This window comes from Eucalyptus grandis, chromosome 3, assembly GCF_016545825.1.
Source record: "Eucalyptus grandis isolate ANBG69807.140 chromosome 3, ASM1654582v1, whole genome shotgun sequence".
In the NCBI taxonomy this organism is placed as follows: Eukaryota; Viridiplantae; Streptophyta; class Magnoliopsida; order Myrtales; family Myrtaceae; genus Eucalyptus; species Eucalyptus grandis.
In genome coordinates this window covers 24,212,114-24,239,422 of record NC_052614.1, presented here as the reverse complement: position 1 = coordinate 24,239,422, position 27,309 = coordinate 24,212,114, and the positions used below count along the sequence as shown (strand labels likewise).

Here is a 27,309-nt window from a genome sequence, read left to right as displayed (position 1 = left end):
GACTTTTTCCCTATTGGACATTTCATAATAGTTCAAATATCACACTAAACAAATTGAAAATCCAAGGTTGACATTATACATTTGGCCAAAATTTAGATAATATTATTGTTTTTCCCATCATAATATCTAGAAAAGAAAAGGTAAAAACTGTTTTAACAAGATTTAGAATTTTTTTTTGATTTAGGAAATTAATAAAAAAAATGAAAAGATATTGTAAAATCTAGACCATAGTGTAATTATAAAAACTTGTGAACAATACCTAAGGAATGATTTGACTTTATTATGGAAAATTATGAGTTTAGATTCGATAAATTGAAAGTTTAAGGATTATATTGCACTTTCACATTAGTTTAAGGACTAGATTGTAGATTTTGCAATAATATAGGGACTAGATTGCACATTGCACAATAGTTTAAGGACTTAATACTTATGACTAGGAATTGATCCCTAAAAAGTTTGAGGACACTAGATTAAATTTTGAACCACGTTTTTGTTTTATCATTAAACTTAAAACCAAGAACTAGGCCTAATCCCTTTCAAAACCCCAAACTTTGGGTTTGATCTTAGTTCCCCTACTTTTATTTTTACCTAAACAAAAACCCAACTTTAGGTCCAATTTAAATCTGCCCAATCTAAAAAAATCCCAACTTTAGGTTTATCCAAAATCATGCTCAAACATTTTTTGTCTAACATAATATCACTAATTTTAACTCTAGTTCCAAATTTGCCCCCACTAGAATTTTGTCCAAAAATCATCGTTAGTCGTCCATAATTTCCCTAATTTTCATGTTAAATATTGGTTACATTTTGAATACAATTTGCTATATCACCATGAAAATACCACGTTAAACAATAAATTGCGATTTTTTTATGGAGGATAATGAGGGAAAATTTGAAATTAGATGGAATATAGGTTATCTTTATTTTCAAACAAAAAAAAAAAACAAGTTGGAGCATATTTAGGACTAGAGTTAAAGTTTGTCAATTTTTTTTAGATAAAAGAAAGTTATTTTTTAGATAAAAAAATATTTGGGGGTTAATTTAAGATTGAATCTAAAATTTTGGGTTTTTAGGCAAAATTGGGAGTGGATCTTAAATTAGGTCCCAAGAACTTATCCCTAAAAAAAATGGCAACTTCGTTCTAAAGCAAGCGCCATTGCATTCTGGACAAAACTCAAGCCCACCAAAGTCCAGGCAAAACTCGCACCCCCGCCGATCACAAATCTCTCAAATTTCCACTATCTCGAGAGAATTGTTAATTAGGCGACTGTCAAAATCGCAACTCTGTTGTGCCCCAGAGATTTCTGATTTCATTTGAAGAACCGGGATCGAGAAGGTCGCCTCTACTTTGCTCGAACAGGGGTGTCTCCCAGATTTTCCGCATCCTTCTCATCGACGTTGGTCGTAGTGATTCTCTAATTCTATCGTTGCCAAGTTCCCGAAACTTGCAAGTCTGCGGCGAGATTCATTCCACAATTAGATGTGATCGTGGGTTAGAGGAATTGTTTTCAGTGCGTGGCCACATCCACCACCTGTTCGATCATTTGTCTGAGTGAAGTGGTGGTATGGATGAACCCACCGATCAAGTCTCTGTTTTGAATGGAGTTTCTTGAAGATTAGATTGAGAATCCGGCTGGTGAGTGGTCCAAGGATCGATAGGAGTTGTTAGAGCTAGCTCTTAATGGCTCGCAGACATCTGTGGAGCAGCCTCTGCTGGGGAAAGCATCTTGACGCGCGAAGAAATGGGTTCGTGCGCCGCAATGTGATGTTTTATCATAGCTTTGGTGAGACCCGTGGGGTGACTTTGCCCGCCAGATGGTATGAGAAGGCGTTTCGCAAAATGACAAAATTGAGCGACTGCTTGAAGGATGTGGATTCAGTCGACGGACGGCTCGTAAATGTTAAAGATGGTTCGATTGTCATCGATGATCTTATGGAGCATAAAGTGCGTACTTTTAAATCGCTTGCCAGAGCTTTTATTGGGTCTCCATCAATCCAGCAGACGCTGAAGAGAAGTATTCTGGCATCTTCAGCGGATGCAAAGTCAACACCCCATGTTTGTTTCGGTGAAGTGAGTGAAAGAGAGCCCATGGTCATAAGTTCCCTGACTAAGATAAGCGACATCCTTAACATTTCTGCTCAGCAGAGGAAATCAGTGCGTGTCGCGGTATGCCCGCAGGTGACACGGCAACAGATATGGACCGCTACGCTTGAGGAGGTACTAAATGGCTTGAAATATGAGTTGGAGATTTTGAATGGTCGATGCCCAAGACACGCCACTAAGATGGGTCAGCAGATTGTTTCCGTTTGCCTGAAGTTCTTAGAAGAAAATTTTACTTCCTTTAATCCCGACTCCTCTTCATGGATGCGTGTTTCAGCAGCTGCAAAGGCTGACTCCACTGCCTCAAGAAAGTGGGAAGATGTACTTGAGATGTTTGATCACCTTATTAGATGTATAAAATATGAAGAAGAATTGCTTCTTCATTTAAAGAAGCTTGAGGCAATGAAGGAAGGGCTGTCACAAATCCGTGATGTGGGAGTTGACAGATGTATTGGGTATAAAGATGCTCGACACCAGGAAAGTTTAGTGCACAAGAAACTTACCAAGACACTAGGATACTCATCCCCATGCTTGTTTACTCTTCTTTTGTATTATCTCTACGGATATGTCAGAGACTTGGAGGTAGACCTTTCTGGCGGGATTTGGGGACACGGTGAAGGTGAAGGTAGCAAACGTTGTTTGCACATGGGAAGGATTTTGGCATCAGATGAGGAAGATATCATCTGGAATGGGGTAAAACATTTACATAAGGTTCTTGGACTTTTCAAGTTTGTGTGGGAGACAGCAGGAATGAAAGGAGTCTTGGAATTGCAAGGCCACTTATGGTGCATGGGAGCTGAGGATCGGACACTAACATATAAAGGAAATCTGTATGTTATACACGGAATCACGTTGTGATTGTTTGATCTTACCATTTCAGTGTTTGAACTCATTATTTTTCTAGGCCATTCATACTTCTTTATATATTACAAGAGACCAGAGGTAACTCCACTTTGTTGGTCGTTGAAAAGCTGACAATTTCTCTGGCTGAGTGGGATGCTTTGTTTTGCTTTGGGGCAGAAATGACAGCTACATGGAGTGGGAGATCGGAAACTTCACCATCAGCCACATGGAGAGTATCATCAAGGATTATGTAAACGATACTTAAAATGCATATTTCTGGTAGAATTTTACCCAAAAGCTCTGTCCGCCCAGCATAAATGCAAATGTAAAAGATTCTTTTCATGGACGCGCTAAGTTTTGAGGTGTACAGCAAATCTGTTATAACTTGGAGTACTGTTTTCTGAATGAAATGGTCAAGTACTGTTGACAGCCTATTTGTCAGTGCACTTGTCAAGCACTGGCAAGCAAAAAGGTCGAACAGACGGTGACAATACTAATCCTAATACTAACGGTAATACCATGCAAAATCTAATGAGTGAACATGTTGGTCGAGCCTGGATCTAAGTCCTGTATAGTTTCAGTGCCTGCTGGGACTAACACATGCAAGCCATATGATCTTCCCGTGTCACTCCCATGGACTAGCGCACGCAGGATTTTTCTTCATCATCGGCGCCCACATAATGTGAGCTAGCCCACGCATAATCTTTCTTTCGATTGGTACCAATCGAGAGTGATCAGAGCAAGGAAATAATCAAGTCGAAATCAACACACGAGTGAGAGATGGTGATTGAGAAGGTTTGAAGCATTTAGTGGACATGTGAGTAAAGTCGAAAAGAAAACGTGATGGCCATTCAAAGATCTAGCGAAATTTCAGTGATTTTCGGTGACTCTCCAGCAGGCTGCCCAGTTCAACCACAAGTGGTGCGTCCGTGGCCAGTCCTTTCCCGTGTTTCTTGTCCCTTCCGTCCCCGTGACCCGCCACCACGCGCTGCCCTGCTGCATCACTGCTGCTGTTCGTCCAGCCCATGTTGTTGCTCAGCCGGTCGTCACTTCAGTCCAGCTCTCGTACTCACCTCAAATCTTTCATTGCAGGTTTCCTCAGGCGATCACCAGTCCGCTTCGACAACATTGCCTCACCAACCTCCTGCAGATTCTCATTCCCAACTCACTTACTTCAGATCAGCCCTCATTGCTGTGCCTGGAATTCCCTGCGAATCCCTTTGCCGCCACTCCCAGAAGTTTCCCGGCTGCAGCCCAGCAAGTTCGCTGACTTCACCGGCCCTTTTGCCATCGCCACCGGTCCTTGCAAGTCTTGGCCACGCTTCGTTTACTTGATATCCCAGTGAAGTCAAAGTTTGTGCAATTTTATATGTTAGTTCGGTTTTTACTCTATAGTTCTAATTGCATGTTACTTGGTAGAAAAACTTAGTTGTTTTACTGTGCTATCATCTTAGTCAAGACTTATCGCAGCATCTGATTTTTGAGATCCTTAATATCGTCTCATGCCTCATGCGTGATTCATGATGTGGTTTATTCTACGTGATGGGCAAAATAAATTTTGGTTACTTGGAATAATAAGTCTTCAAATTACATTAATGAATCTTGTGAATTACATATATTTTTAATGTTTCATGAAATTTATTAATTGTCACATGCATAAGTATCACATGTTTAGGACACATTCATAATTCATATTTTAGAGCTTTCATATATAGAGCGATGCGTGTTAATTTTAGATTTCATATAGGTTTAGGATAATCCATAGTTTTCATTATAATGAAATCAAATCAAATAAAAATGTTATTTAGGATGCGTTTGTTTAAAGAAAGTATTTTTTGAAAATTAGTTTTTAGAACTTTCATCCATTTGATTCACCAAAAAATGATTAGTCAATTGAAAACACTTTTTAGTTAAGGAAAAAATTCATGCATAAAATTAAGAAAGTGAATTCAAGATGTAAATACTCTTAGGAATTGCTCCTCTTGAATTTTTAATATTTTATTTCTATTAAAAATCGATTTTTTTAAAATTTTAAAATTTATTTTATATTTTTCTTTTTCTTTTTTCCTTCTCTTTCTTCCTCCTTCATTGGTTGCCAAATCTTGGGCAAGGCTTGAGCTCAGGATCTGGCAAGCTTGAACTTGGGCTATTGCCACTCGGCCAAGGTGGCAAGGCTCGGAATATTGCCATTGCGGCCATTGAACTTTCTTGGGTTCAGTCCATTCTCAATGGACTAGGTCTTTTGTCCACCACGCCACTATCACCATCAATCGATTACGACAACATCAAAGCCACTTATCTCAGCACGAATCTTATCTTTCACTCTCCTAAGAGGCATATATTCATTGATCTTCACTTTGTGCTATATCGGGTTACCAAGGGCCTCTTATGAATTTGTCACATGTCTCCATGAAAGATCTATTGGCAAACCTCCTAACAAAGGCCATGTCCAAACAAAAGCTCATTAATTTTCGGTCCAGCATTAGCGTATTTAATGGATCCTCCATCTCGTAGGGGCATAGCATGGAGATGGAATTTAAAACTCAAATTGTGATTCCAATAATCGAGCTATCAACCAACTAATCTCAACTACATGTGTATGATTTTTTTTTTTTTTTAATCGAAGAATTACGTTTTGTACATATATTGTATGACAACTCAATGAAACTAAATCCTTTTTGACTCTGCAACTCATCATCGTTATACTTTTTGACTATGCAACTGTGTCCACGAGCCCAAGCCCATTCCATGTCCCGGAAGCCCACCAACAAAAGGAAGCCTCCACGTCCTTGCAGGTGGACCAATAAGCCAGGTCTCTGGACTCGTTACGAGCCAGCGCCCCTAGTCGTCACTCCAACAAGCTTTGGGCCTCCCTCCGAGGGAGGACTTCTCAACCGCGTCAATTGATGCCATAAGTGAAGTGAAGCTCTCCGACTCTCGCATTGCCCTAATTAATCCTGAAAGCGTTATTGTTGAAGTAGAAGAAGAATGTGACTATGATGTAACATGTTAAACAACCAATTGGATGAAGAAAATAGACAAAATAAGAACGAGAGAGGATGTAAGGATTCAACCTTATTAACTTGTACTCTAATGTCAAATTAAATGGTTGTTGTTTACATCATATATAACTTCGACATTCCAGAAGGACCTATTTGTATATGCAAGGGTGAGTCTATAGTAGACAGGAGTTACCATGTCTTATGAGTCGAAGTCCAATTTAAGAAGACTATAAAGTGAGGGATTTATAGGGGTGTTGCCAAAATGGTGAGTGTGTAAGATCTTATCAAGTGTCAATGTTATCATAGGGAGATCGATGAATGGTGCCCCAATGTGTCACGAGGTCATTGCACCATTGATAGGTGACCACGTATTAGAAGGACACGGGCTGCACTAAACAAACTAGAAAAGATAGGGATAAATCTTGCTAGGCCTGTCCTAATGAGTTACGCTCTAAATCCATGAAGTCAAACCCTCTAAATCATCGCAAGAATATAGAGATAATATATTATCCTATCACTAATCAACAGTCCGATTTAGACCGTTGTTAAACTATTTTTCTAATAAATCCGTGAGACTAAGCCCTTTTTAGTGAATTTGAGAGATTGCGATAATGAATGATATATGTGTATATATATATATATATATATATATATATATATATATATATATATATATATATATATATATATATATATATATGTATGTATCTTTCTTCTTAAAGTTTAAATCTAATACAATGAATGACAGATTTGCATATTCACATTCTGCCCTTTACATGGAATCCTTTAAATTTGAAAGGTCGCCCCTGCATAAAAGAAAAGTTTGCAAAATTCTTATGAATGTGGCCTTCAAGGATTTAGAATTGAATCAAGACGCATGGAAAATTAATAAGACATGTTTTCATGAGAAGATGTAGGCAAAGTAATAGTAATTATAAAAATAAATAAATAAAATAATCGGAATTGCAAAGATCACTTAGGGGGTGCATGATAAAAATTATTTCTGTTCCATCCAATTTCTAGAACAGAAACTTGTTTGATAACGTTATGAAATTTTCTATTTCTGGAATAGGTTTCTATTCCATAAATAGAAATAGAGGAGAAATCAATTTATGATTTCTCCCCCTAACCCTAATTTCACTTGGTTCTCCCTCGTACGTCTTTGCCTCCTCTTCTCTGCCTCCTCCTCCTCCGCCTCTTCTCTGCCTCCTCCTCCTCCTCCGCCTCTGCTCATCTCCTCGAGACATCGTCTCCTCCGCCTCTCCTCCGCCTCTCGCGCCTGCACCCCCGCCGCTCGTTCCCCTGCGACGCCAGAAGCCCTCTGCAACAGATCCGAGCCCCGACGCCCCAACCCGCTCCTGCTCTGCTCTGTCTCACCAAAAGCCACCATCGCCCCGCGAGCTCAGCAACGCCGCTCGCGAATCCGCCCCTTCGCCTCATCCAGAAGCCCTCTGCAGCAAACACCGGAGCCGCTCGAGTTCGTTCGACGAGGCCCACGACCGTGAAGTGCGAGCTTAGCAACGCTTTCCTCGCGAATCTGCCCCTTCGCCTCATCCGAAGTCCTCTGCAGCGGACACCGGAGCCGCTCGAGTTTGTCCGACGAGGCCCACGACCGTGAAGTGCGCAAAGAAGCATAACTACCCTTCTCCTCCCTTTGGTTCGTGCCGATTCCTCTTCTTTTTCTCTCTCTGTTGAGTGCTCTGCTGCATTGCGCTTTGGTCGCGTCGAGTTTGAGGCGGGAGCGATGGGCCGAGACGCCGGATTTGGTGCCGCGATTCTAGATGATTGGGGTTGTTATCGGGAGATTTTAGGCGAAGGAGTGCTTGCTCCTTTTGGAAGCTTTCGAGCTTGTGTCTTTGCGAATCGTGCGCGTGCAGTTCCTTCATTCTCTCGCTAGCCTTTTGGTTCAGGATCGTCCACCGCGTCGCCTCCGCTTTCGTCGGTAGCTCGTGGACTCTGCGCTCGTGTTTCGTGGTGTTTTGCTGCTTCGGAAGCTGAACCGAATAAACTTGAAACTTCGTGAATGATGAAGAGATAACTTTAGTGTCGCTCCGTGTTATTTGGTCTCGTGCAGCGAATACGATGCTCACAAAACTGTGGGAATGTGATTGCGTCGGCGTTGTTGTTTTGTTAAAATGAATGAAAATTTTGTGCTTAGTTGATCTCTGCAATGGTGCTGACGAATGGAAAGTGTGTCTAAAGAATTCTTAATCACGTTAATTTGATTATTTATATGTGCTACCTGCTTGTATTGGAAATCTGCACTTATCTAATCTTCTGCACTTTCCTTCTGAATCCTTACAGCGTCTGCACTGAATCAATGCTTGAAAGTTACTCAAAATTATCCATGTAAAGCAAAAATTGTTATAGCCCATTTGGACAATGATGCTTCTCAGCCTGTCCAGCAGTAGCTCAACACTATACTGTAATTGCATGGAATGTTTTACTTGATAAAATTACTTGTAAATGAAATTTTATCATAAAAATTAGCAACTGCCCCTACATATCTTGGTTTGTTTTTTGCACCTTGACCTTTGTCTCTGAGAACCATGAGCCATTGTCATTGTGGGTAAACACGTGGAAGTTGAGCCTTCCTAGGTGAACTCCCTGTCCACTCGTTTCAAAGACATTAGGAAGCACGATCCACTTTTTGGAGCTACAGTGTTGCCCTTCTCTTGATACCCGATGTTGGATTAATTGCTTGTTATTGTTCTCGTCCTAGACATGTATTTTTTTCGGAGTGCATTGCATGTCTCATCTTGACTGCCCTTCATGATAGTGAGGGTATTATCTCGATACTTCCGAATTATTTATTCAGTTTCCATTGTTACTATATTACAAAACTAGCAGGTTATACGAGACAGGGTGTTTTTACGGGTAGCTCTTCTTCGTGGAACATTTTGCACAATTTGGCGTACGGCAATTTCTTGTCTCAGGTTAGTGCCTTGGAAATTCTTTATATCTCATTTGTTGGCAGTTTTCAAGAACATGAAAGATAAAAAGAGAGTTTCTTGACGGTGGCTTCAAAAAGTTAGCAGACTTGGAAATACTAAAATTTAGAAACTTTTACCTAATCATATTGTAATTTTTTTTTTGAACACCTATTAAATAAATATCTTCTTAATTCCGCAGCAGCGAAGGACTTTCATTCAGATGGGGACTATTCTTATTGTTAATAATATAATTGCTACTGCTATTATTCTCATTATTTTCATCATTGCTATTCTTTGTATTATACTAAAGCTGGATAGAGTCTTTAGTGATCTAGCTTTTAAGAGGACTGAAAGAGATTATTTAGGATTCATATAGTTTGGTTTTTCTAGCCGTATAAGTGATTTTCCTTCAATTTAAAGGAAGCTTTCGATCGAAACCGAAGATGGGGATTTTGAGATCTCGTATTATTAATTGTTTTCATTGGCTGAATGCTGTTTGTAAACCAATTACCTACATAATCCAATACTTGGGATGATTATATTTGTACTTGGCCTGAAGTTACAAATGTGGATTGGCAATCAAATTTTATTGGAGCCTGTGTTATCTACTTCTCCATCATCGATTGATGCTATGACCCGTTTTTGTTAGTCCGCCACGCTTCTTTGCTTGGGTTCGATCTGATTGTATAAGCTTTCTTTTTGCCATAAGCTTTCTTTGTTGTAATATTTAATTCACATCAAATTGTGACTGGTCTATGGGTATAATTCTAACCATCATATAAATGTCATTGCAGCAGACACTTGAGCCGCTCGAAATCATCCGACGAGGCCCAGGACCGCGAAGTGCACAAAGAAGCAAAACTACCTGTCTCCTCCCTTCTCTGGTTCGTGCTGATTCCTCTTCTTTTTGCATGAGTTCGTGTGCTTTTTTGCATATGAATCTTAGGATTGAAACTGGGTTTGCTGCATGTGGATATGAATAAGAGATTGGAGTTGGTTTTGCTGCTCGTGGGTATGAATAAGAGATGGGTAGATTCGCCTGTCTTTGAATTTTCTGTCAAATGCCGTCTCTGTTTCACTACTGGTTATTATGAACAAATAGATGGGACATTGATTGGTGGGAATGGTTTTTTTTTTTTTTGCTTGTAATATATGGTTGCTTGTAAAATTTTATATGAGGATTATTCTCTTTTTCCTTGATGTGATATCGACATCAAAGTTTACGTGCTTGAACCGGTATACCAATTGATATGGCTCATTTGATGCTCAAGTAGTTAAGGTTAAATGGCTTCCCACAAAGAAGTTTGTATGGCAAAGTGGACTGAGCCTTTGACCAATGAGCTTGTAAGCTTGTTGGTAACAGAGGTAACAAAGAGAAATCGCATCACTTCTACCTTCAACAAAACATGATGGAATAACATACATGCCAAATTCAATAGCGGATGGGACTCAACTTTAGTATAATTCAGTTGAAGAACATGGTCAACAAATTGAAGAAACGGTATAGTAGTTTCAAGAAACTTTTGTCACAATCTGGATTTGGATGGGATAATATAAACAATAAGGTTGATGTGGATGATCAAAGTGTGTGGGAGTCTCACATCAAGGTATCAATTTATCAATGTCATTTTGTTCATATTGTATTGCAAGCTTTGATTATATTGCTGACATCCGCCATTATTGTATAAATTACAGAATAATAGCGAATGGGCTAAATTCAGAAATGATGGGTTTCCTCAGTATCCTGATTTAAGTATCGTGTTTGGTGATACATATGCTACTGGGAACTATGCATCAGGAAATGCAGAAAAAGTGGTAGGATATGCTGAAGAAGTGGTAGTGTCCTCTGAGAGAGATGACAATGGTGGTGACAATGGTGATGGTGGTAGTGGTTATGCAGTAGGTGATCCAGAGGAATTTGATGAACAGCGTTTTGATGAGGAGGCCTTCATACCTGATACGACTACTACCTCAAATCTTAAGAAACACAAGCATGATAGGACTCCAAATTCTAAGAGGAGGAGGAAGAGTACCATATATAATGTTAGTGACACCTGCAAAGCCATTCAAGAAATGATTAAAATCAGGATGGCTCAACCAACAAGTGGCTCTGTGACCTCAGATGCCCCATCAACTGTAGACCCCTACTCCATAGCAGTCGTGATTGCCGTCTTAAATAGTATGCCTGATTTAGAGCAGAATATTTACAACAAAGCTGTGAACCAATCATGTCTTCAAGCTAGTTGGAGAGAGGCTTTTATCACAATGCTACTTGAAAGGAGACGTGGATTTCTTGAATCTCTTTAAACAGATGTTGAGTAGTATGTTATGGATTTATATATTTTGTTTAATTTCACTCTATGACTTATGATTTGAGATACTTTGGTCTTTTTATGATGCAATTATGAAAACTTTGTTGCTATTTTTTATTATTATTAGATTCCTTACTTATATATTGTGTTTATCTTTTTTCTTTTTTTTTTGCATGTGAAGGCATAGGTAATATGGAGGGGGATGAAAGTAGCATGTGTAGTGATCAAGTAGTAACAGGTGAATCGGTTGAACCAATCTTTGATGATTTTGATATCGATATTATGATAGCATGGTTGAGCATGGTTGCGATGGATATGTCTTTGCATTCGAGAGAACTTATTAGAGATAGCATATTGTCAAGACCCGAATGGATCATGGAGATTCTTCAAGGACATTTAGATAGAATATATGAATCTTTTAGAATGGAGAGACACATTTTTCTCAATCTTTGTGATTTGATGAAGGCAAGAGGTTGGCTGAAAGATAGTTGATATATAAAGGTAGATGAACAAATTAGGATATTCTTATTTATGATTTGTCACAAGAACTCGAATAGAACTTTATGCGAGAGATTCCAACGTTCGGGACAAACTATTAGCAAATACTTCACTATAGTGTTGCAAGCAGTTCTTAAACTTGCAAAAAGAGATTATCGTACCGCCTTCCTTTGATGTGGTCCCAAATGAGATTCTTATGGATCCCAACCATAAACTTTATTTCAAGGTAAGATTTTCATACATTCATTTACAATATCGGTTTCGTTTTTGTTGCTAATCTTATATAACACTAGTCTTTGATAAAACGACAGGATTGTGTGGGCGCTATTGATGGTACTCATGTTCATGTTTCTATACCTTTGTCGAAGCAAATTCCATTTAGAGGCAGAAAATGAGGTACCACTCAAAATGTGATGTGTGTATGTTCGTTTGATATGAAATTCACTTTTGTGTATGCTGGTTGGGAACGATCTGCCAACGATTGCCGGGTATTATCAGCAGCACTCGAGACTCCTCGCTTGGAATTTCCTCGACCTTCACTAGGTATTTTTACTTGTTCTAGAATTAATTTTCTTTAAGATTGTATTGTATTGTATTTACAAATCACTACTAATATATGAATATTTTGTTATAGGCAAATACTATGTTGTAGATTCTGGTTATGCATCAATGCCGGGATTCTTAACTCCTTTTAGACGCGAACGGTATCATCTAAATGAGTATAGGGGTAGAGCAAGACGACCAAGAACATCAAGAGAGTTGTTCAACTATAGGCATTCTTCACTAAGGAATGTCATTGAGAGATCATTTGCGGCATTAAAGAATCGCTTCTTTATTTTGAAACACATGCCTGCATTTGCAATTCGAAAGCAAGCACATGTTGTAATTGCATGTTGTGCTATCCATAACTACATCCGTGATCAAGACAGGAGGGATAGAAACTTTTCCTTATATGGAGATCCAGAGTACTCATGTGAACCTGTACAAGATGAGGTTGTAGGTGATACATCGACCGAGGAGGAAATTGAGATGAATATGCTTAGAAAGAATATTGACAATAAGATGGCAATGGATCATAATATGCCGGAGATTCCATGAAATTGTGTTTTTAATTTTTGTAATGTATTTCTATTATTTTGTATTTTTGGGATTTACAATCTTTGCTTTTGTATTGTGATAATGTATTTGATGATTCCTATCTCAATTCTTGTAATGTGATGTTCTACTTGATGATTTCCCCTATTTGTAATGGTCCTTGTTACACTTCGTAAAATTCGCCGATTTTGTAAAATTTGCCGCAAATTACCCAATACACTTCTTAGTGTTTCTTTCTAAAACAATTGCTCGATATCGCAAACCAGGGCGGCGATCAACGTGACACACTAGCATGAAGGGGATTAGAATATGGTTGCCCGCCTTCATACTACTAGAATTTTGGGAACCTTCTATCATGCTCAAGAGTAATGCATATTGATCTCTTTTTTCTATTGTATGGAGACTATTGATAAGTATATTGTTTGACCGTAATTACCTATTTACGTGGATGCTAAAGAATTTTGTGTGAAAATTTAGAAAATTTGATATAACATCTCTTACTTTGTATATATATATTTTTTTTTTGCAAAAAGGGGAGACTTTACTTTTAAAAAAAAAATCATACTTTGTATTCGGGTCAATGATGTCATAAGCATATGAAATTTGTAAGAATGTACATCTCATTTGCTCCAAAAAATAAAAATTTGTTTTAAGAAATAGAAATTTTATTCAGTTATCAAACGAATTTCTATTTCCGATACGAAATTTTGTATCGTTATCAAACAGATTTTTTTCCTCGTCTCGTCCAGAAATAGAAATAGAAAAATTCATTTCTGTTCCCGAAACTATTTCGGAAAAAATGTTGTCATGCGCCCTTAACATCCTGGCCAATAGACCAAGCATGAACATTGGGAGAGCATAGACTAGGTATGAAATTGTCATCATTGATGAAATTAAGCACCTTGCTCCTTATTGGCCAAGTTGATCTTGATCGAGTCATCTAAACTAGAAAGCACCTTGCTCCACATCCCTATGAATACCTCACTCGGGAGGATCTTGATCACATTACAGTCGCCAGTGAAAATTCAAGTTGTGATAACTATATTCGGACTTAATACCAAAGTTCTTCGCTCTTTACGGGTAACAAAAGAGAGTCAATAGCTCGGGAGAATTTTGTTGGACAAATTGCATTTTGCCCATATACTTGTGGGCTCATCTCAATCAATCCCTCGCAATTTTAAGCATTAATATTATGAAAACTCTCAAACTTGTATACATAAGACAAATTCATTCAAAATTAATTTTTTATCACAAAAATCTCAAACCGGTACACTTATGACAAATTTACCTCAAATTAATTTTTTGGCTACCAAAACCAAATCAGTAAGTTTTTGACAAATTTGCCATTTGTTAAATTTTGTTAAATTAGATTAACACTCAAAAAATCACAAGCCAATATACATGTGATAAATGAAGAATAAAACCCCAAATTAGTACATCTGTCAATTGTCACATGTCATCCGACTTAATAATTTGATGCTAAAATTTAACAGAAATTAATGAAAAATAAATTTGTCATAGGTGCACTAGTTTGGGAATTCTCAACCCTAGATTTTATCTCAATCTTGTGCTAGTCCAATAGAATCTAAAACCTATGGCATCACGTGCAGTTTTTGGACATCAATGAAGTGTATGGTCATTGTGAATCCATCTCCATATCTGGTTTTGCATGCACTTATTAGTGATTCTAATATCTTTTATCGCAATGTAACCGATCAATCACAAATGTCTAACAAGGGGTTAAAGCTTGTCTTTCTTATGATTAATTTCGACTGGAACAATGTTCTAGAGAAATCGGTGAGAGTATTCTGAGCTAGGGTTTAAAACTATTAAAAAGAAAAGGGAAAAAGATCAATCTCATTAAATGAGAATAGGGTTCCGCTTAACACGACCTCTCTCTTTTTTCCACAAATCTATGTAAATATATAACAATACAATATTCTTAAAGAATAACCTCTCGAGGATGACATATAGGACTCTAGATAATTAGAAAAGCCTTCTTCATATTCCAAACAAATACTATATGGCAATGAACCCAAATGACACGAAGTTTGGGCCAAAACCCTATTCACTTAGCCAGACCTTAGCCTATTTTATTGATAGGCCTTATAGGTTTTAGGTACTAGTGATATGATCCTATGGCGCAAGGGAAGGGATCACTAGAGAGTAGACTTCAAATGGCCGAATCGTCGAACAAATTTTGTTGTCGTAAAAACCTCCGCATTGCCTTGGAGCCACCCTCAAAAGTATATATTCGCACGTCTCATGTAATCACTCGATGTGCAGGGAGAATGTCGTATCCGATGACTACGAGCTGCGGTGCGCAAAGAGAGCCTCGGATACTCAATTCAAATAAGGAAAGATCATTGTCTTAAGACTTTTTTTAAGTGGGGTTTACCAGATATATAGACATTAATGCTTTTATCTTGACATGCTATTCGGATGGTGTTTTATCAGCTTTCGAGTACCTCGATCAGTGGGTGATCAGAAGAGTATACTTTTTTTATAGTCTAGTGCATTTCGGATTTTACTCATTAAGTGTTCCTAATAAGTCTCAAACCCAATACCACGAAAGGAGAAGCAAACTCAGCCAACACATTATTTTTCAATGAACGAGAGAGAGAGAGAGAGAGAGAGAGAGAGAGAGAGAGAGAGCGCAAAGGTTCCACCAAGAAAGAAGCAAATATAAGAGCAAGCAAAGGTTCCACCAAGAAAGAAGCAAATACAAGAGCAATCTTTAGCTTCTCTAAGAAAGAAATCAACACCCACGTAAAAAGGAACACCCGCACAAAGCATTTTCACTTATTCATGCATCCCTCATCTTTATCCTCAAAACTAAAATGAACTCTCTCCTTTTCTATACCACCCCGGCTCGACCCCCTCCTCTTCTTTTCGTCGCAGTCATCTCTGTATCGCTGGGCGCCGATCCTTCCCCCAGCACGGCGTTGGTTGCCTTGTCGTCTTCCCACAGGACATACGCCGCTTCCCCATGGACCGCCTCGTCGCCGATCTCCATGTCCTCCTCTGACATCCTCAGCGGCACAACGAACCGCACCGCAAGGCAGATCAGGCTGGTCGCCACCACGTTGAGGGTGACGATGAAGACGATCCCGAGCAGCTGGACCCCGATCTGCCTGAACCCTGCGTGGACCCTCCCTGTCTGGAACCCGTAGAAGAGCCCTATGTACATATCAGTAGGGGGAGAGTAGAAGAGGCGGTTCAGACGCGGCTCGGCGAAGAGCCCCGTGAGGATCCCGCCAAGGCTCCCGGCGACAGCGTGGGTGTGAAAGACGGCCATCGTGTCGTCGACCTTTTGGAGCAGCTCCAATTTCTTGTGGACCACCATCATGGAAAACCACGGGATTGAGCCAGAGCAGAGACCCATTATTATAGCTGCCCAACCTTGGACCAACCCTGAATTTAAAGGCAAAGTAATTTGTATTATTGGTTAGGGTTTTGATTATACCTAGCTCAACATGCATGAAACTAACACCGCACGACTCGTAAATTATGCCGTTCGATTTAGTTTTATCACCTATGCGACTGATGCGACCCGAAATAAAGCAGGCAAAGTCACATTTTAATTCCCACATAACTATATGGTGGCAAGTAGTTTAAGCTAGCTGCTCCCTTGGTGAAAAACATGCTAAAAGCAAAAGCAGATGCGACTGCAAAATGGCGGCAAGTTGCGCCTGTTCACTCGTCGAATGGGGGTTGTGTGTCCATCTCGAGAGCGTATGTTCTGCTTGATCATGCTAAAAGAACGACGTCACTTCAAGTTCGTGCTGTTTTCGGATCTACCACTGTCTGCTTTCCTAAACGTTTCGAGTTTGCATCGGCACAGGATTCCAAGAACAAAGTTGGTCGGTGAAACTTACCGGCAGCCGGGGTGATGCAGACCAGGCCAGTGATCATCCCTTGGACAGCACCGATCACGGAGGCCTTGCCAAAGAAGATGAGATCGAGCACGAGCCATGTGAGCAAGCTCGTGGCCGTGCAGATGTGGGTGTTGATGACCGCAAGCGAGGCGTCGATGTTGACAGCGTAAGGGTCGCCTCCGTTGAACCCGGTCCATCCCATCCACAGAAGCCCGGCACCGGCCAACATGAGCAGGATGTTGTTGGGAGGAAATCTCTCTCTGTCCTTGCTCAGGCGTGGACCGACCTGTGTGCAAAGAAGAGTTGATCAAAGATGGCGCGATTCATAAATGAGGCATTCGACTTCACAGAGCTTTCCACTTACCCAAAATGCCGCAGTAAAACCAGCTACTCCAGAAGACAAATGAATCACATACCCACCCGAATAGTCCATTAGCCCCATCCGAGCGAGAAATCCACCAGGGTACCATATGCTGAATGCCCCAAATGTGTATGAAAACGTCAGCCAAAGTGGCACAAACATCATCCACGCTATGAAATTCATCCTTCCCAGCAAGGCCCCCGCGATCAGGATCAGCGTGATCGCTGCGAAGACAAACTGGAAGTACACCATCGTTGCGTTCGGCAGCATCCCCGAGAACGCCTGGGCCAGCAGGAAGTCCTGCTCGAGCGAGACGTTGATCCTGCCCCAGAACGGGAGCATCTTGTGGCCGAAGGACATCTGGTAGCCCCACAGGACCCAGCAGACGAGGACACAGGCGAAGGCGTAGAACGCCATGAACGCTGAGTTCACCGCCCATTTCTTCTTCACCCCACCCCCGTACAGGATCATGAGCCCCGGCACGCTCTGCAGGCCGACGAGGGTGGCCGCCGTCAGCTGCCACGCGTTGTCGCCTTTGCTCATCCACCCGGGGTTCGCCTCATCAGGGATGAGATTCGCCGGGAGGACAAACGGAGAAGGAGCCGAGCCCATTTTTCCCCTCTAGCTAGGACAAGAACCCTATCCGACAACGTGGAATCAATTCCTCAAAAGCCCCATGCAATCTCGTTCGATCGTTCAAACTTTATATAAGAAGAAACGAAAGTTTGATTTTCACGATTAGTTGTCACAAAGGGGGTGTCCTCTCTTCCTCCTTAAAGAAATCTGTAACAAGAAAGTGTTCCTCAGCCTTGTCCTTGGCCACTTCGCTCTAATAAGTTTCAGCTTTGGTGGGCTGTCCTAGGTGCTGCACCGATGCTTCCTAAGATTCTTGGTATATGATAACATGGAATCGAGACTTTGCTCGCATTGTTGGGAGGATGATTTGGACGTATCTACGTTGCGAAGAAGCTTTATGTTCCATGTGGGGTTAATTCTTATTCCAATGGATATACGAAAGAACCCCGTGATGCTCGCATGGCGAACGGGGCTCGAAAGGGTACGGGAAATGCAAGAGTTGCGACGCGACGTCAGGAGATCTTTTGCTAGGGGACGTTGGACTCGGATCCCGTACCTCAGGATCATTTGCGCTTCAATTTGAGTGAGCGAATATAGTGAACTCCAATCTATTTCGATCAATGGTTTGTTTCGTCTATGACAAAAAAAAATGCCATTTAGACCGAAGTCTATAGTTGGGGAGGTGCCCTAGTGGCGTGACATATGTGCGGTTTTTCGAGAAAGATGTGTTAAGGCTAGAGTTAAGCATTGGTCCAAGATCGATCCTTGACCAACCCGAGACCTGCTAAATTTGGTCAGTCCTAATATTATTAATAGGGGCACTGGGTTGGCTCTCGATGGGAACCCTAAACCCTACACTATGTAGGTTGGTCATTTGTCTACTATAAACCCAAGCACCTCCTTCTTTGCTCTCTTCATAGTTCAGTTTGCCGTGTAAATGAAAAAGTAGAAAGAAACCAGGCCCTAATTTAACCAAAATAAAAAATAAAAACCCTATTCGTTTGTCTACTTGCCTCTACTTACTCATCTCACACGTTCGTTTTTATGATTTATTACTTTTAGCAAGTGTGAAATGTCTGTTATTACCTTATCTCATATTTATGTTTGATATGTAATGGTGTTTATAGTTTGGTTACTTAAGACGCAAATGATAACCTAACTAGAAATTGATTTCTAGAAGAGAAATATATTTTTCTATTTCTATTATTATATGGGTTTTTAAGCAAAAATACGTATTTAATAACAATACAAAATTTCTATTTCCGGAATAGAGATTCGTTTGATAACAATATAAAATTTCTTTCTTTTCCGATGGCAGCGGTTAGTACACGATAGCGATGGCCACTACCTGTCGGCAAGCCGCGGTAATGGCCGACGGTTGGGAATGGTGACAATAGATGGTGAATGGTGACGACGGCAATGGCTAGTGGCTAGGAGTGATGATAATGGACGGTGAACGGTGGTCAATGACAATGGATGAGCAACCGACTAATAGAAAAGACAAATATTGAGAAGAGTTTTTATTTCTCATTTCATTCCGAAATAAAAAATTAAAATATTTTTACTTATAATTTCTATTTCAAACCTATTTTTGTAATAGAAATATATTCCAAAAAGAGAAAAATGAATGATTTAGAAAATATTTCATAAAAATGATGGATTGTATTTCTTACAAAAATATTTACATGAAAAATTAATGATTTAGAAAATATTTCATAAAAATTATGGATTGTATTTCTTACAAAAATATTTAGATATAAATTGCTTTTAATGATGAAAATATTTTCATTGATTAATTATTTCAAAAAAATATAAGCAATGTATTTTTTAAAAATATTTTTCAAATTATTTATTTTTGTAAAACAAACAAATTCTAAATCAAATTTCAATCGTTGGGTAGGAACACTAAAATTCAATGACCACATGCCCAATTCTAGATAAACCAATCTTCAGCTCATATAGGGCAAGCAGTTTCTCAAAACTTCACTTCGGAGGGCAACATTGAGCAAAAGGATATACGCTTTTGTCGAAGTTATGCCTATCAAATGGGTTGAAATTCGTCTAGCCCAAATTGACCCATTTCACATGTATTAACCTATTTCCATTTAATACATATATAGCAACCTATATTGGGCCTAACCTATATTACTAAAACACTTTCATATTTAATCCATTCTATAAAATTTTATTTCTTAAAATAATAATATATATATATATATATATATATAAAAACACTTCCATGCAATAATTATCTAATGGACAATTTTTATATTTTTTGAAAAATAATTTTTAAATAAATTAAATTTTTATATTTTTTTCTTTCCTTCTTTTTTTTTTTTCTTTTTTTTTTTCCTACGAAATCCAACAAGGCTCAATCTGTCACCCATGGAAAAAGAAAGAAAATAATTTTATAAACTTTAAAATTTTAAAAATTGAAATTAAAAAATGATGTGATTCATTTAAGCTTGTTAAGTAACTCATTTAGGGTTACTACCCTAAAAAATCCCAAAACTGGTACATATGTGATAAATTTACCTCAAACTAATTTTTTTACTGCCAAAAACTCCAAATTGGTACACTTTTAATAAATTTACCCAAAATTGGTATAGTTGTGACAAATTTACACTATGTTAGTTTTCGTTAAATTTTACTGTCAAATCATTAAGTTGAGTGATACATGATAGTTGACTAGTGTACTAGTTTGAGATTTTAGTCTCTATTTGTTACAATTATACAATTTTCGTAATTTTTTGTGGTATTAATCTAATTTAACAAATGGTATATTTGTTACAAATGTACCAGTTTTGGGTTTTTTGCGGTCAAATAAATTAATTTGGGGTAAATTTATCACAAGTGTACCAATTTATGATTTTTTATGATCAGATGGGATAAAATTGTCATAGGTGTACTAGTTTGGGGTTTTTAATTATAAAAAAATTAGTTTTTGATAAATTTGTCACATGTGTATTTGGGATTTTTCGGAGTATCAACCCACTTTTTATGACCTATTTAAATCTCATTTAAGACCCATTAAGTTATTTTCTTTTTTAACAAGACCCATTAAGTTGTTAGGTAACCCATTCATGACCAATTTTAGCTTTTTTTAAATAAAATTAAGGTAACAAAGCCTGGAGTTTGTCATAGTAGCCACTCTTAAGGATGACTCAAATCCTCACATTCTTAAGGGGGTTTAGGATGAGAACAATTTCATTTTATGTGTGAGTTTCGATTTGCACGCTCTATAAGAAAGAATGACAAAAGTTTGAAAATAAGAGTTAGTGTAGGAGTAAAATAGGATCGACAAAAAAAAAAGTAACCCATTTATAGCACACACCATTAAATGAGTTAAAATATGGACTCTAAACTCATTTTATCACCTCCAGTTGAAGTAGATGCTATTAAGTACACTCTTTACTTTTCTACAAACCAAATAACAGGATTTTGAGAGTAAGAGCTTCCATGGCTGATTGACCAAAATGAGGATCCCAAATTACATGAACAATAGGTCTTATATCTAAGGGGTCTTGTATCCATGCCTCAAAATTTCCTTGCCAAAAGGGGGTAAAATTAATTCGGGAAAATTCCAAATAAATGTTCGAAATGTTTTCATTTTCTAAAATAAAGGTTCGAAATGAATTTTGTTTCAAATAAAGGTATAAAGTAACCATATCAATTTCAAAGAAGAGGTTTAAGTGGTTATGGTTGTTTCAAATAAGGACATAACCTTGTCGATCGGCAAAATATTCTGGTTATCAAGAAATTTTTTCGTCTAAACACAAGTTAAATTTAAATTAAATTAGATTAAAAATTAACAAATAAAACTTAAAAAGGAAAAACACAGGCTAAAGGGAGTCGGTGGAGTGAGGCAGTGGCCATAGGCACCCTTCTGCCTATGTTTTCCTTTTTTTTAAAGTTTTTTTTTTTATTTAAAAAAAAGGAAAAAGAAAAAAAAAAAAAAATTAAAAATTCTAAAGACGAAATTGTCCTTCACAACTAGTGAGTTTAGATCATTATTTGAGAAAATGAGGATACTTAGGGCTTTTTTTTTAAAAAAAAAAATCACTTTAAGTCATTATTTGAAAAAATAAGGACACTTCATGTTATTTTTTGGAATTTTTCTAATTAATTCTTATTATTTTTTTAATATGTTTGATCTAATACTTAAATACTAATTTTCATCAATCGAGTCTCATTTTACATTGGACCTTCCACAAATTATATAAACGAAAATGCTCACATGGCAAATCATATAGGCTATATGATATAGCACAATATTAGTGCGTAGACATCTATGTTACAAGAACAAAGGACTTCACCCCCTACTTCATTGAGAAAGCTCCTATAGCTCCGGCTTCGGCTCCAGCTCCATTTCCAGTAAAATGGATATACGGGCATGTGCTTAGTTCTTCCTTAAATAAGTATAAGTTATTTATATTGAGATTTATGATTTCCTAAGAAATCGATTCATTGTCATAACGAGTCGTTAGAAAATGTCGTCGTAGAATTCTTTACAAAAATTATCGAGTGGGAAAGAAATGTTGAAAAAGTTCCTTTTTTTTCAAATGAATGATTGATATCTATTTTCTTGCGACTGAAAATACATTTTCTTTTTGTCGAAGACTGAAAATACTTTTTTTTTTTTTTGTTGTCAAAGACTGAAAAATACATTTGGTAGGTTAAAAACCTATGTATTTTCATTCTCTCTCTATCTCTTTATTAAGCCTTAAGAAAGTTCTACATAGAGCTCAATAGGGTTTAAGAAGGGCACAGGCACCAGCCTCTTCAGTTCATTCTCCCTCCGGCGATTCCTCCTCCTCCTCCTCCTCCTCCGCCATCCTCAGCCGCCTCCGATCCCGGCGTCCGCCGGCGTTCGAACTCTTCCCCCAAGAGCCCTCCCGAGATCAGATGTGTACGAGGAGGGCGGCGGTTGTGGCGGTCAGCTCCCTCGCTTCCCTTCCCAAGGTACGTTCTTCACGAACCTGCTCCTCGGATTCCCTCAGGACGCTGAACGCGTCGAGGCTCATCAGTTCCGCCGCCGAAAGTTACGATTTTGGCGCGCCCAATGGCACCGGCAGCGAGTATGCGCCCGAGCTTGAGCAGAACCCAAATGGGTTTCGCGAGACAAGCCGGAATTATGCTGATTCTGCTCGGGGGAACTTGAACCCTAATGGGCTTCACGGAAGAATGAATGGCTCGGCTGTGCAAGGTAGGAACTTTAACGAGCATGGTAGGCCGTCTTATGGTGACTCTCAGGCGAATTGGAATAGTGGAGTGTATAGGGAGGGTTATGGAGGTGAATATGGGAATGGGCCGGTCGTGGAGAATATGAACACGGGCAGTTATGGCAATGGCTCGGGCGGTTGGGCACGGCAGTCGAGCGAATTTCAGCAGAATGGGAGTCTGAATGCGGGTTATTATCCGAGTCAGTATGCAGGGCAGTCTCCACAAAATGTGAATGTGGACAGCTCTTCGGGTAGTGTACCGGGGTTTGAGCGGAATCCGAATATGTTTTATGGTAGGCAAGGAAATGCATCTACCGCCGGAGCTTCTTCTTATGGAGAGGGATACACTCAAGCGAGGCCCAACGTGAGTGGATCCTATTCCCAAAGCCCTTCGAACGCACAAATGATGGGGCGACATCAGGAAAATTTTGGCTATAATATGGGGATGGGCGGTGGCTTTCAAAACGGGCAACAAACCGTGTCCCCCCAAAATCTAGGTGTCGGACAGTACCCTCAAAACTCTTCTTTGGGACAGCATCAGGTGAACTCAAATGATATTAATGATTCGATGGTGGCTTCTCAGATGCCTGGGAATTCCAGGCCTGGACAAGCATTGGATGGAGCTTCTGAAGGTGCATCTGACATTGGTTCCCTCGAAGAGTTTGATGGTTTCTGTAGAGAGGGAAAAGTGAAGGAAGCTGTGGAAGTTTTGAAGTTGTTGGTTAGTAAGTGTGTTGCTGTTGATTTACCTCGTTTTGTACAACTGATGCACCAGTGTGGTGAAAATAAAGCTCTCGAAGAAGCAAAAACAGTTCATGAACATGTCATGAGATCAATGTCTCCCATCAGCGTCTTCACCTATAACCGCATCTTGGAAATGTATGGCCGATGTGGTTCCATGGATGATGCATTTGCGGTTTTTGACAAGATGTCTGAGCGTAATTTGTCAACATGGGACATCATGATCACATGGCTTGCAAAGAATGACCTTGGAGAGGATGCCATTGACCTGTTCACTCGATTCAAAGAAGCAGGGCTTAAACCCGATGGACAAATGTTCATTTCTGTGTTCTCTGCTTGTGCAGCAGTGGGTGATATTTCTGAAGGGATGTTGCATCTTGAATCGATGAGCAAGGATTATGGCATTGTTCCATCTATGGAGCACTATGTAAGTGTAGTAGACATGCTGGGAAGAACAGGGCATCTGGATGAGGTGATGGAGTTTGTCGAGAAAATGCCGTTGGAGCCTAGTGTTGGAATCTGGGAGACCTTGATGAATCTTTGTAGAATTCATGGCCACACAGAACTTGGGGATCGCTGCGCTGAGCTTGTTGAGCAGTTGGATCCATCACGCTTGAATGAACAGTCAAGGTCAGGTCTTGTACCAGTGACAGCTTCTGAAATTGCTAAGGAGGAAGAGAAGAAAAAAATGGCAAAAAAAAATCTCCTAGAGGCAAGGAGCACAGTCCATGAATATCGAGCAGGTGATACGTCTCATCCCGAGACACACAGAATCTATGCTCAGTTAAGGGGATTAAGGGGACTTATGAAAGAGGCTGGTTATGTTCCGGAGACTCGATTTGTCTTGCATGACGTTGACCAGGAAAGCAAGGAGGATGCCCTTCTATCTCACAGTGAGAGACTTGCAGTTTCTTATGGTCTACTCAGCAGTCCAGCCAGATCATCTATCCGGGTCATTAAGAATCTCCGTGTTTGTGGGGATTGCCACAATGCGCTGAAGATTATGTCAAAGCTAGTGGGCAGAGAGTTTATCATGCGTGATGCCAAGAGGTTTCACCATATTAAAGATGGTGTATGCTCTTGCCGGGATTACTGGTAAAGTGATGAAAGTCTAGAAACTTCGGTAGCTAGTGTACTTTTTAGTGGAGCCGTGATAAGTTATTTCAATCAATTCTTTGTGACAATATACACAACTATTGTTAGCTCAGAAAGTTCAGTTCTTCTTCCTTTCTTTTTTGGCTGGAGCTTTAATCTGGGCATTTTTCTGTCACTTTTTGATTGACCTCATAACTCATTGCCGTATCAATTGACCTAAGAGATGTGAAATGAAGATAATCATGTTTATCTCAGAGTTGGGATCAAATTTGATGTGGTGCATTTAAGAGGTTATGCTGCTTTGAGTCTCTTTCAGTCTGATATGCTTAAAAGATGCTAGCAATGCTACTCAGGGTAAAATTAAAAGATTTGTGTACCTCTTGGTTCAATTCCTTCCAAATTCACCTTTGACAAGATAGCGTTCTTAGCTTCCATAACCAAGTACAAGATTCCTGCACCTAGATTTGCAGAGTGTTGTGTTACTACATGGAGGTTATGTGCAAACGTTGCGGCCATTCTTCTTGAGGAGGAGAAGAACTGGAGTCCACGATGATGCTGAAATGCAAGAAGTGGTCATGTACATGTATGTCTACAATCTACTTGAATTTGAGAATGCGGTCTTGACTCATGACTTGTAGTTTAAGGTTCTATTTTGGTCGCAAGATCTTGTTACATTTCTTACAAATTAAGCAAAAGTAGGCCTGTAATGCCCTGCACAAATCGATTATTACAGGACGTGAATATCTGATCCACTCTGATTTGAGCGTGTTGGCTTTTAGGATGATGGAAGCGTTGCCTAGGTGCATGGGCAGCAGAAGTTTCATCGAACTGTATGGGTATGGGCAGTTGTAGCCTTCATGGCCTTGTACTTCAATCGATGAAAGTAGTGGAGAATAGGGTACCCGCTTGCTAGTTTCTTTGAGGCGTGAATCTATGACGGTATTGATGTCATAACAATCTCCGAATCGGGATCTGATGCATTGTTCTACATGGTTTCTGTTCTTCTCTCCGGATGCCTTTACGTAAGTGCTGGGAGGGAAGAGAGTTATGGAACTTGTGTATGAATTGATGGATGATCCCTGAGCGACGTAGTTGAATTTTGGGAAGCCATTGGCATTGTGGTTCTCTGCTTATAACGATGCAAGGGTGTGCATCATTTGTTGCAGGTCTAAGTTAATGCAAGCTATAAACTCCACTTTTGAGTTATGAATAAAATCCTAAGACAGATGCATCTGATAAGAAATTACAACCTAATAATTGAAAACACTATATTGAAGAGATCGATGGAAATACATCTTTTCATCTAACAAAACAAAAACATAATGTTCCTGTATAAACAAATACATCTTGAAAGAAAAAAAAAATCTTAATGTCACTGGCCACTCCCTCCATCACTATCATTGGACAAGATGGTATCGTCCTCCTTCGTTGCCTCAACTCGAACACGTTCCTCCCGCGTTAGAATTTCCATTAGCCAGGGGATCTACCGACGACGGTTATCTCTAGACTTTGCCGGACAACCTTTGCTTGTTGTCCGTAATGATTCATCCGAACGTATCCAAAGTCTCCTTGGTTGATACAGTTGACGCCGGTGGAGTAAGCATGTCTAGGGCCACCATGGAAAGAATAGCATGACAAAAAGGTTTGGCCTTTCACCAACACAAAAAGTCAAGGTTCTCATGGCTGACATTCTTAATGTAGCCCGAGTCATCCACTGTGAGATATTCGCCACTTTCATCCGTTATGCACAACTAATAGCTAGAAGAATTTATTTGAATCATTCTCTTGAACATTGTTCACATCAACGTCAATGTACACATAAAATGCTTGGCATTCACGTTAATAGTTTCCAATCATAATTGGTTAAATAGATTCAATTGATAGAAGGTGAAAAAGTTTAGGGTTTAATTTGCATAATCAAAAGATTTAAAATTGAATCCATAAAAACCTAATAAATTTTGACTTTTTTGGACTCCTTTCCTATGCTTAAGCAGTTTCTTCTCCACCGCAATAATGACCGGACAGAAGAAGTCGCCACTTTCTCTGTCGACTGATTGATGTGAAATCAGGTAGAGGAAGGTCAAAACTCAGGTGGCCGATGGATAGTCGCTCGTGGATGGAGGGAACCTCCTGGCCATCATTGGACACCCTGAAAACATTCCTGGATGGGTTCGGCAACCCTCCAATCAGCCTCTGCGTCAGGTGGTCGAATGACCAGCAACCATCTGATCAAAGCCGTTCTTCAACGCCAAATAGGCGAAGTTCCACCGAGTTCTCACGTCTGAAAGGGAGCTTACGGAACCGAAACATTTCGTTAAGGTCATCTTGCCAGCAAAAACTGATGACATAGCACACGCAGCTGCAAACCGGCCTCGTTCATATGACTATGTTCCTAGCAACCGGTATGTTGATGGTGGCATTATCCAAAGTAGTGGAATGTACTTTCAATGTTCTCATGATGTCCGTTCTCCATTAATGTTTTTTAAGAGTGCTTTAGAACGATTACATTTACAGACATTGTCCATGAAAATAATTTTTAAGCATTTTAATGTTTCTTAAACGGCGGAGTTCATTGATGTAAAATCAATTTCTTTGAATTTTTAAACAATTTTTTTTTTCCTTTTCTCTCTCTTGTTCTTCTTCTTCATGGCT

At 39.4% G+C, this 27,309-nt stretch overlaps 5 protein-coding genes across 9 annotated transcripts; 4 read left to right on the top strand and 1 right to left on the bottom strand.

Moving 5' to 3' along the window:
- Positions 1-1,139: 1,139 nt before the first annotated feature.
- Positions 1,140-3,311, top strand: LOC108958504. The gene has a single exon (XM_039308390.1). It carries the CDS (start codon positions 1,682-1,684, stop codon positions 2,957-2,959), a length of 1,278 nt encoding a protein of 425 aa, XP_039164324.1. The 5' UTR covers positions 1,140-1,681; the 3' UTR covers positions 2,960-3,311.
- Positions 3,312-7,105: 3,794 nt separating this feature from the next.
- On the top strand, positions 7,106-11,311 carry LOC104437061. Of its 5 annotated transcripts, none has more exons than XM_039308653.1 (5): positions 7,106-7,603; positions 8,797-8,882; positions 9,677-9,763; positions 10,154-10,486; positions 10,575-11,311. In XM_039308653.1, exons 4-5 carry the CDS (start codon positions 10,322-10,324, stop codon positions 11,184-11,186), a joined length of 777 nt encoding a protein of 258 aa, XP_039164587.1. In that variant the 5' UTR covers positions 7,106-7,603; positions 8,797-8,882; positions 9,677-9,763; positions 10,154-10,321; the 3' UTR covers positions 11,187-11,311. The 5 variants fall into 5 exon arrangements, 4 of the variants coding, with proteins under 4 accessions (XP_039164587.1, XP_039164585.1, XP_039164586.1 ...); XM_039308651.1 differs by having other exon boundaries at positions 9,674-9,763; XM_039308652.1 differs by having other exon boundaries at positions 9,677-10,486.
- A 649-nt stretch (positions 11,312-11,960) lies between these two features.
- On the top strand, positions 11,961-12,919 carry LOC120291381 (putative nuclease HARBI1). The gene is made up of 2 exons (XM_039308654.1): positions 11,961-12,232; positions 12,324-12,919. Exons 1-2 carry the CDS (start codon positions 12,103-12,105, stop codon positions 12,785-12,787), a joined length of 594 nt encoding a protein of 197 aa, XP_039164588.1. The 5' UTR covers positions 11,961-12,102; the 3' UTR covers positions 12,788-12,919.
- Positions 12,920-15,641: 2,722 nt separating this feature from the next.
- On the bottom strand, positions 15,642-17,635 carry LOC104439381 (ammonium transporter 2 member 5). The gene is made up of 3 exons (XM_010052457.3): positions 17,027-17,635; positions 16,663-16,948; positions 15,642-16,198 (listed from the first exon to the last, which is right to left on the bottom strand). The coding sequence occupies exons 1-3, from the start codon at positions 17,633-17,635 to the stop codon at positions 15,642-15,644; spliced, it is 1,452 nt and encodes a 483-aa protein (XP_010050759.3).
- A 4,713-nt stretch (positions 17,636-22,348) lies between these two features.
- On the top strand, positions 22,349-24,911 carry LOC104437062 (pentatricopeptide repeat-containing protein At4g32450, mitochondrial). Its single transcript, XM_010049938.3, has one exon. The coding sequence runs from the start codon at positions 22,505-22,507 to the stop codon at positions 24,659-24,661; it is 2,157 nt and encodes a 718-aa protein (XP_010048240.2). The 5' UTR covers positions 22,349-22,504; the 3' UTR covers positions 24,662-24,911.
- The last annotated feature ends 2,398 nt before the right edge of the window (positions 24,912-27,309 follow it).

What these genes read in the sequence shown, in the direction of transcription:
- LOC108958504 (XM_039308390.1), top strand. Translation starts at nt 1,682, where the DNA reads ATGGCTCGCAGACATCTGTGGAGCAGCCTCTGCTGGGGAAAGCATCTT.
- LOC104437061 (XM_039308653.1), top strand. Translation starts at nt 10,322, where the DNA reads ATGGGACTCAACTTTAGTATAATTCAGTTGAAGAACATGGTCAACAAA. An exon ending in TGTGGGAGTCTCACATCAAG is followed by an intron (nt 10,487 to 10,574) that starts GTATCAATTTAT and finishes TATAAATTACAG; the next exon opens with AATAATAGCGAATGGGCTAA.
- LOC120291381 (XM_039308654.1), top strand. Translation starts at nt 12,103, where the DNA reads ATGTGTGTATGTTCGTTTGATATGAAATTCACTTTTGTGTATGCTGGT. An exon ending in ATTTCCTCGACCTTCACTAG is followed by an intron (nt 12,233 to 12,323) that starts GTATTTTTACTT and finishes ATTTTGTTATAG; the next exon opens with GCAAATACTATGTTGTAGAT.
- LOC104439381 (XM_010052457.3), bottom strand. Translation starts at nt 17,635, where the DNA reads ATGGGCTCGGCTCCTTCTCCGTTTGTCCTCCCGGCGAATCTCATCCCT. An exon ending in GTTTTACTGCGGCATTTTGG is followed by an intron (nt 16,949 to 17,026) that starts GTAAGTGGAAAG and finishes CTTTGCACACAG; the next exon opens with GTCGGTCCACGCCTGAGCAA. An exon ending in CTGCATCACCCCGGCTGCCG is followed by an intron (nt 16,199 to 16,662) that starts GTAAGTTTCACC and finishes CTTTAAATTCAG; the next exon opens with GGTTGGTCCAAGGTTGGGCA.
- LOC104437062 (XM_010049938.3), top strand. Translation starts at nt 22,505, where the DNA reads ATGTGTACGAGGAGGGCGGCGGTTGTGGCGGTCAGCTCCCTCGCTTCC.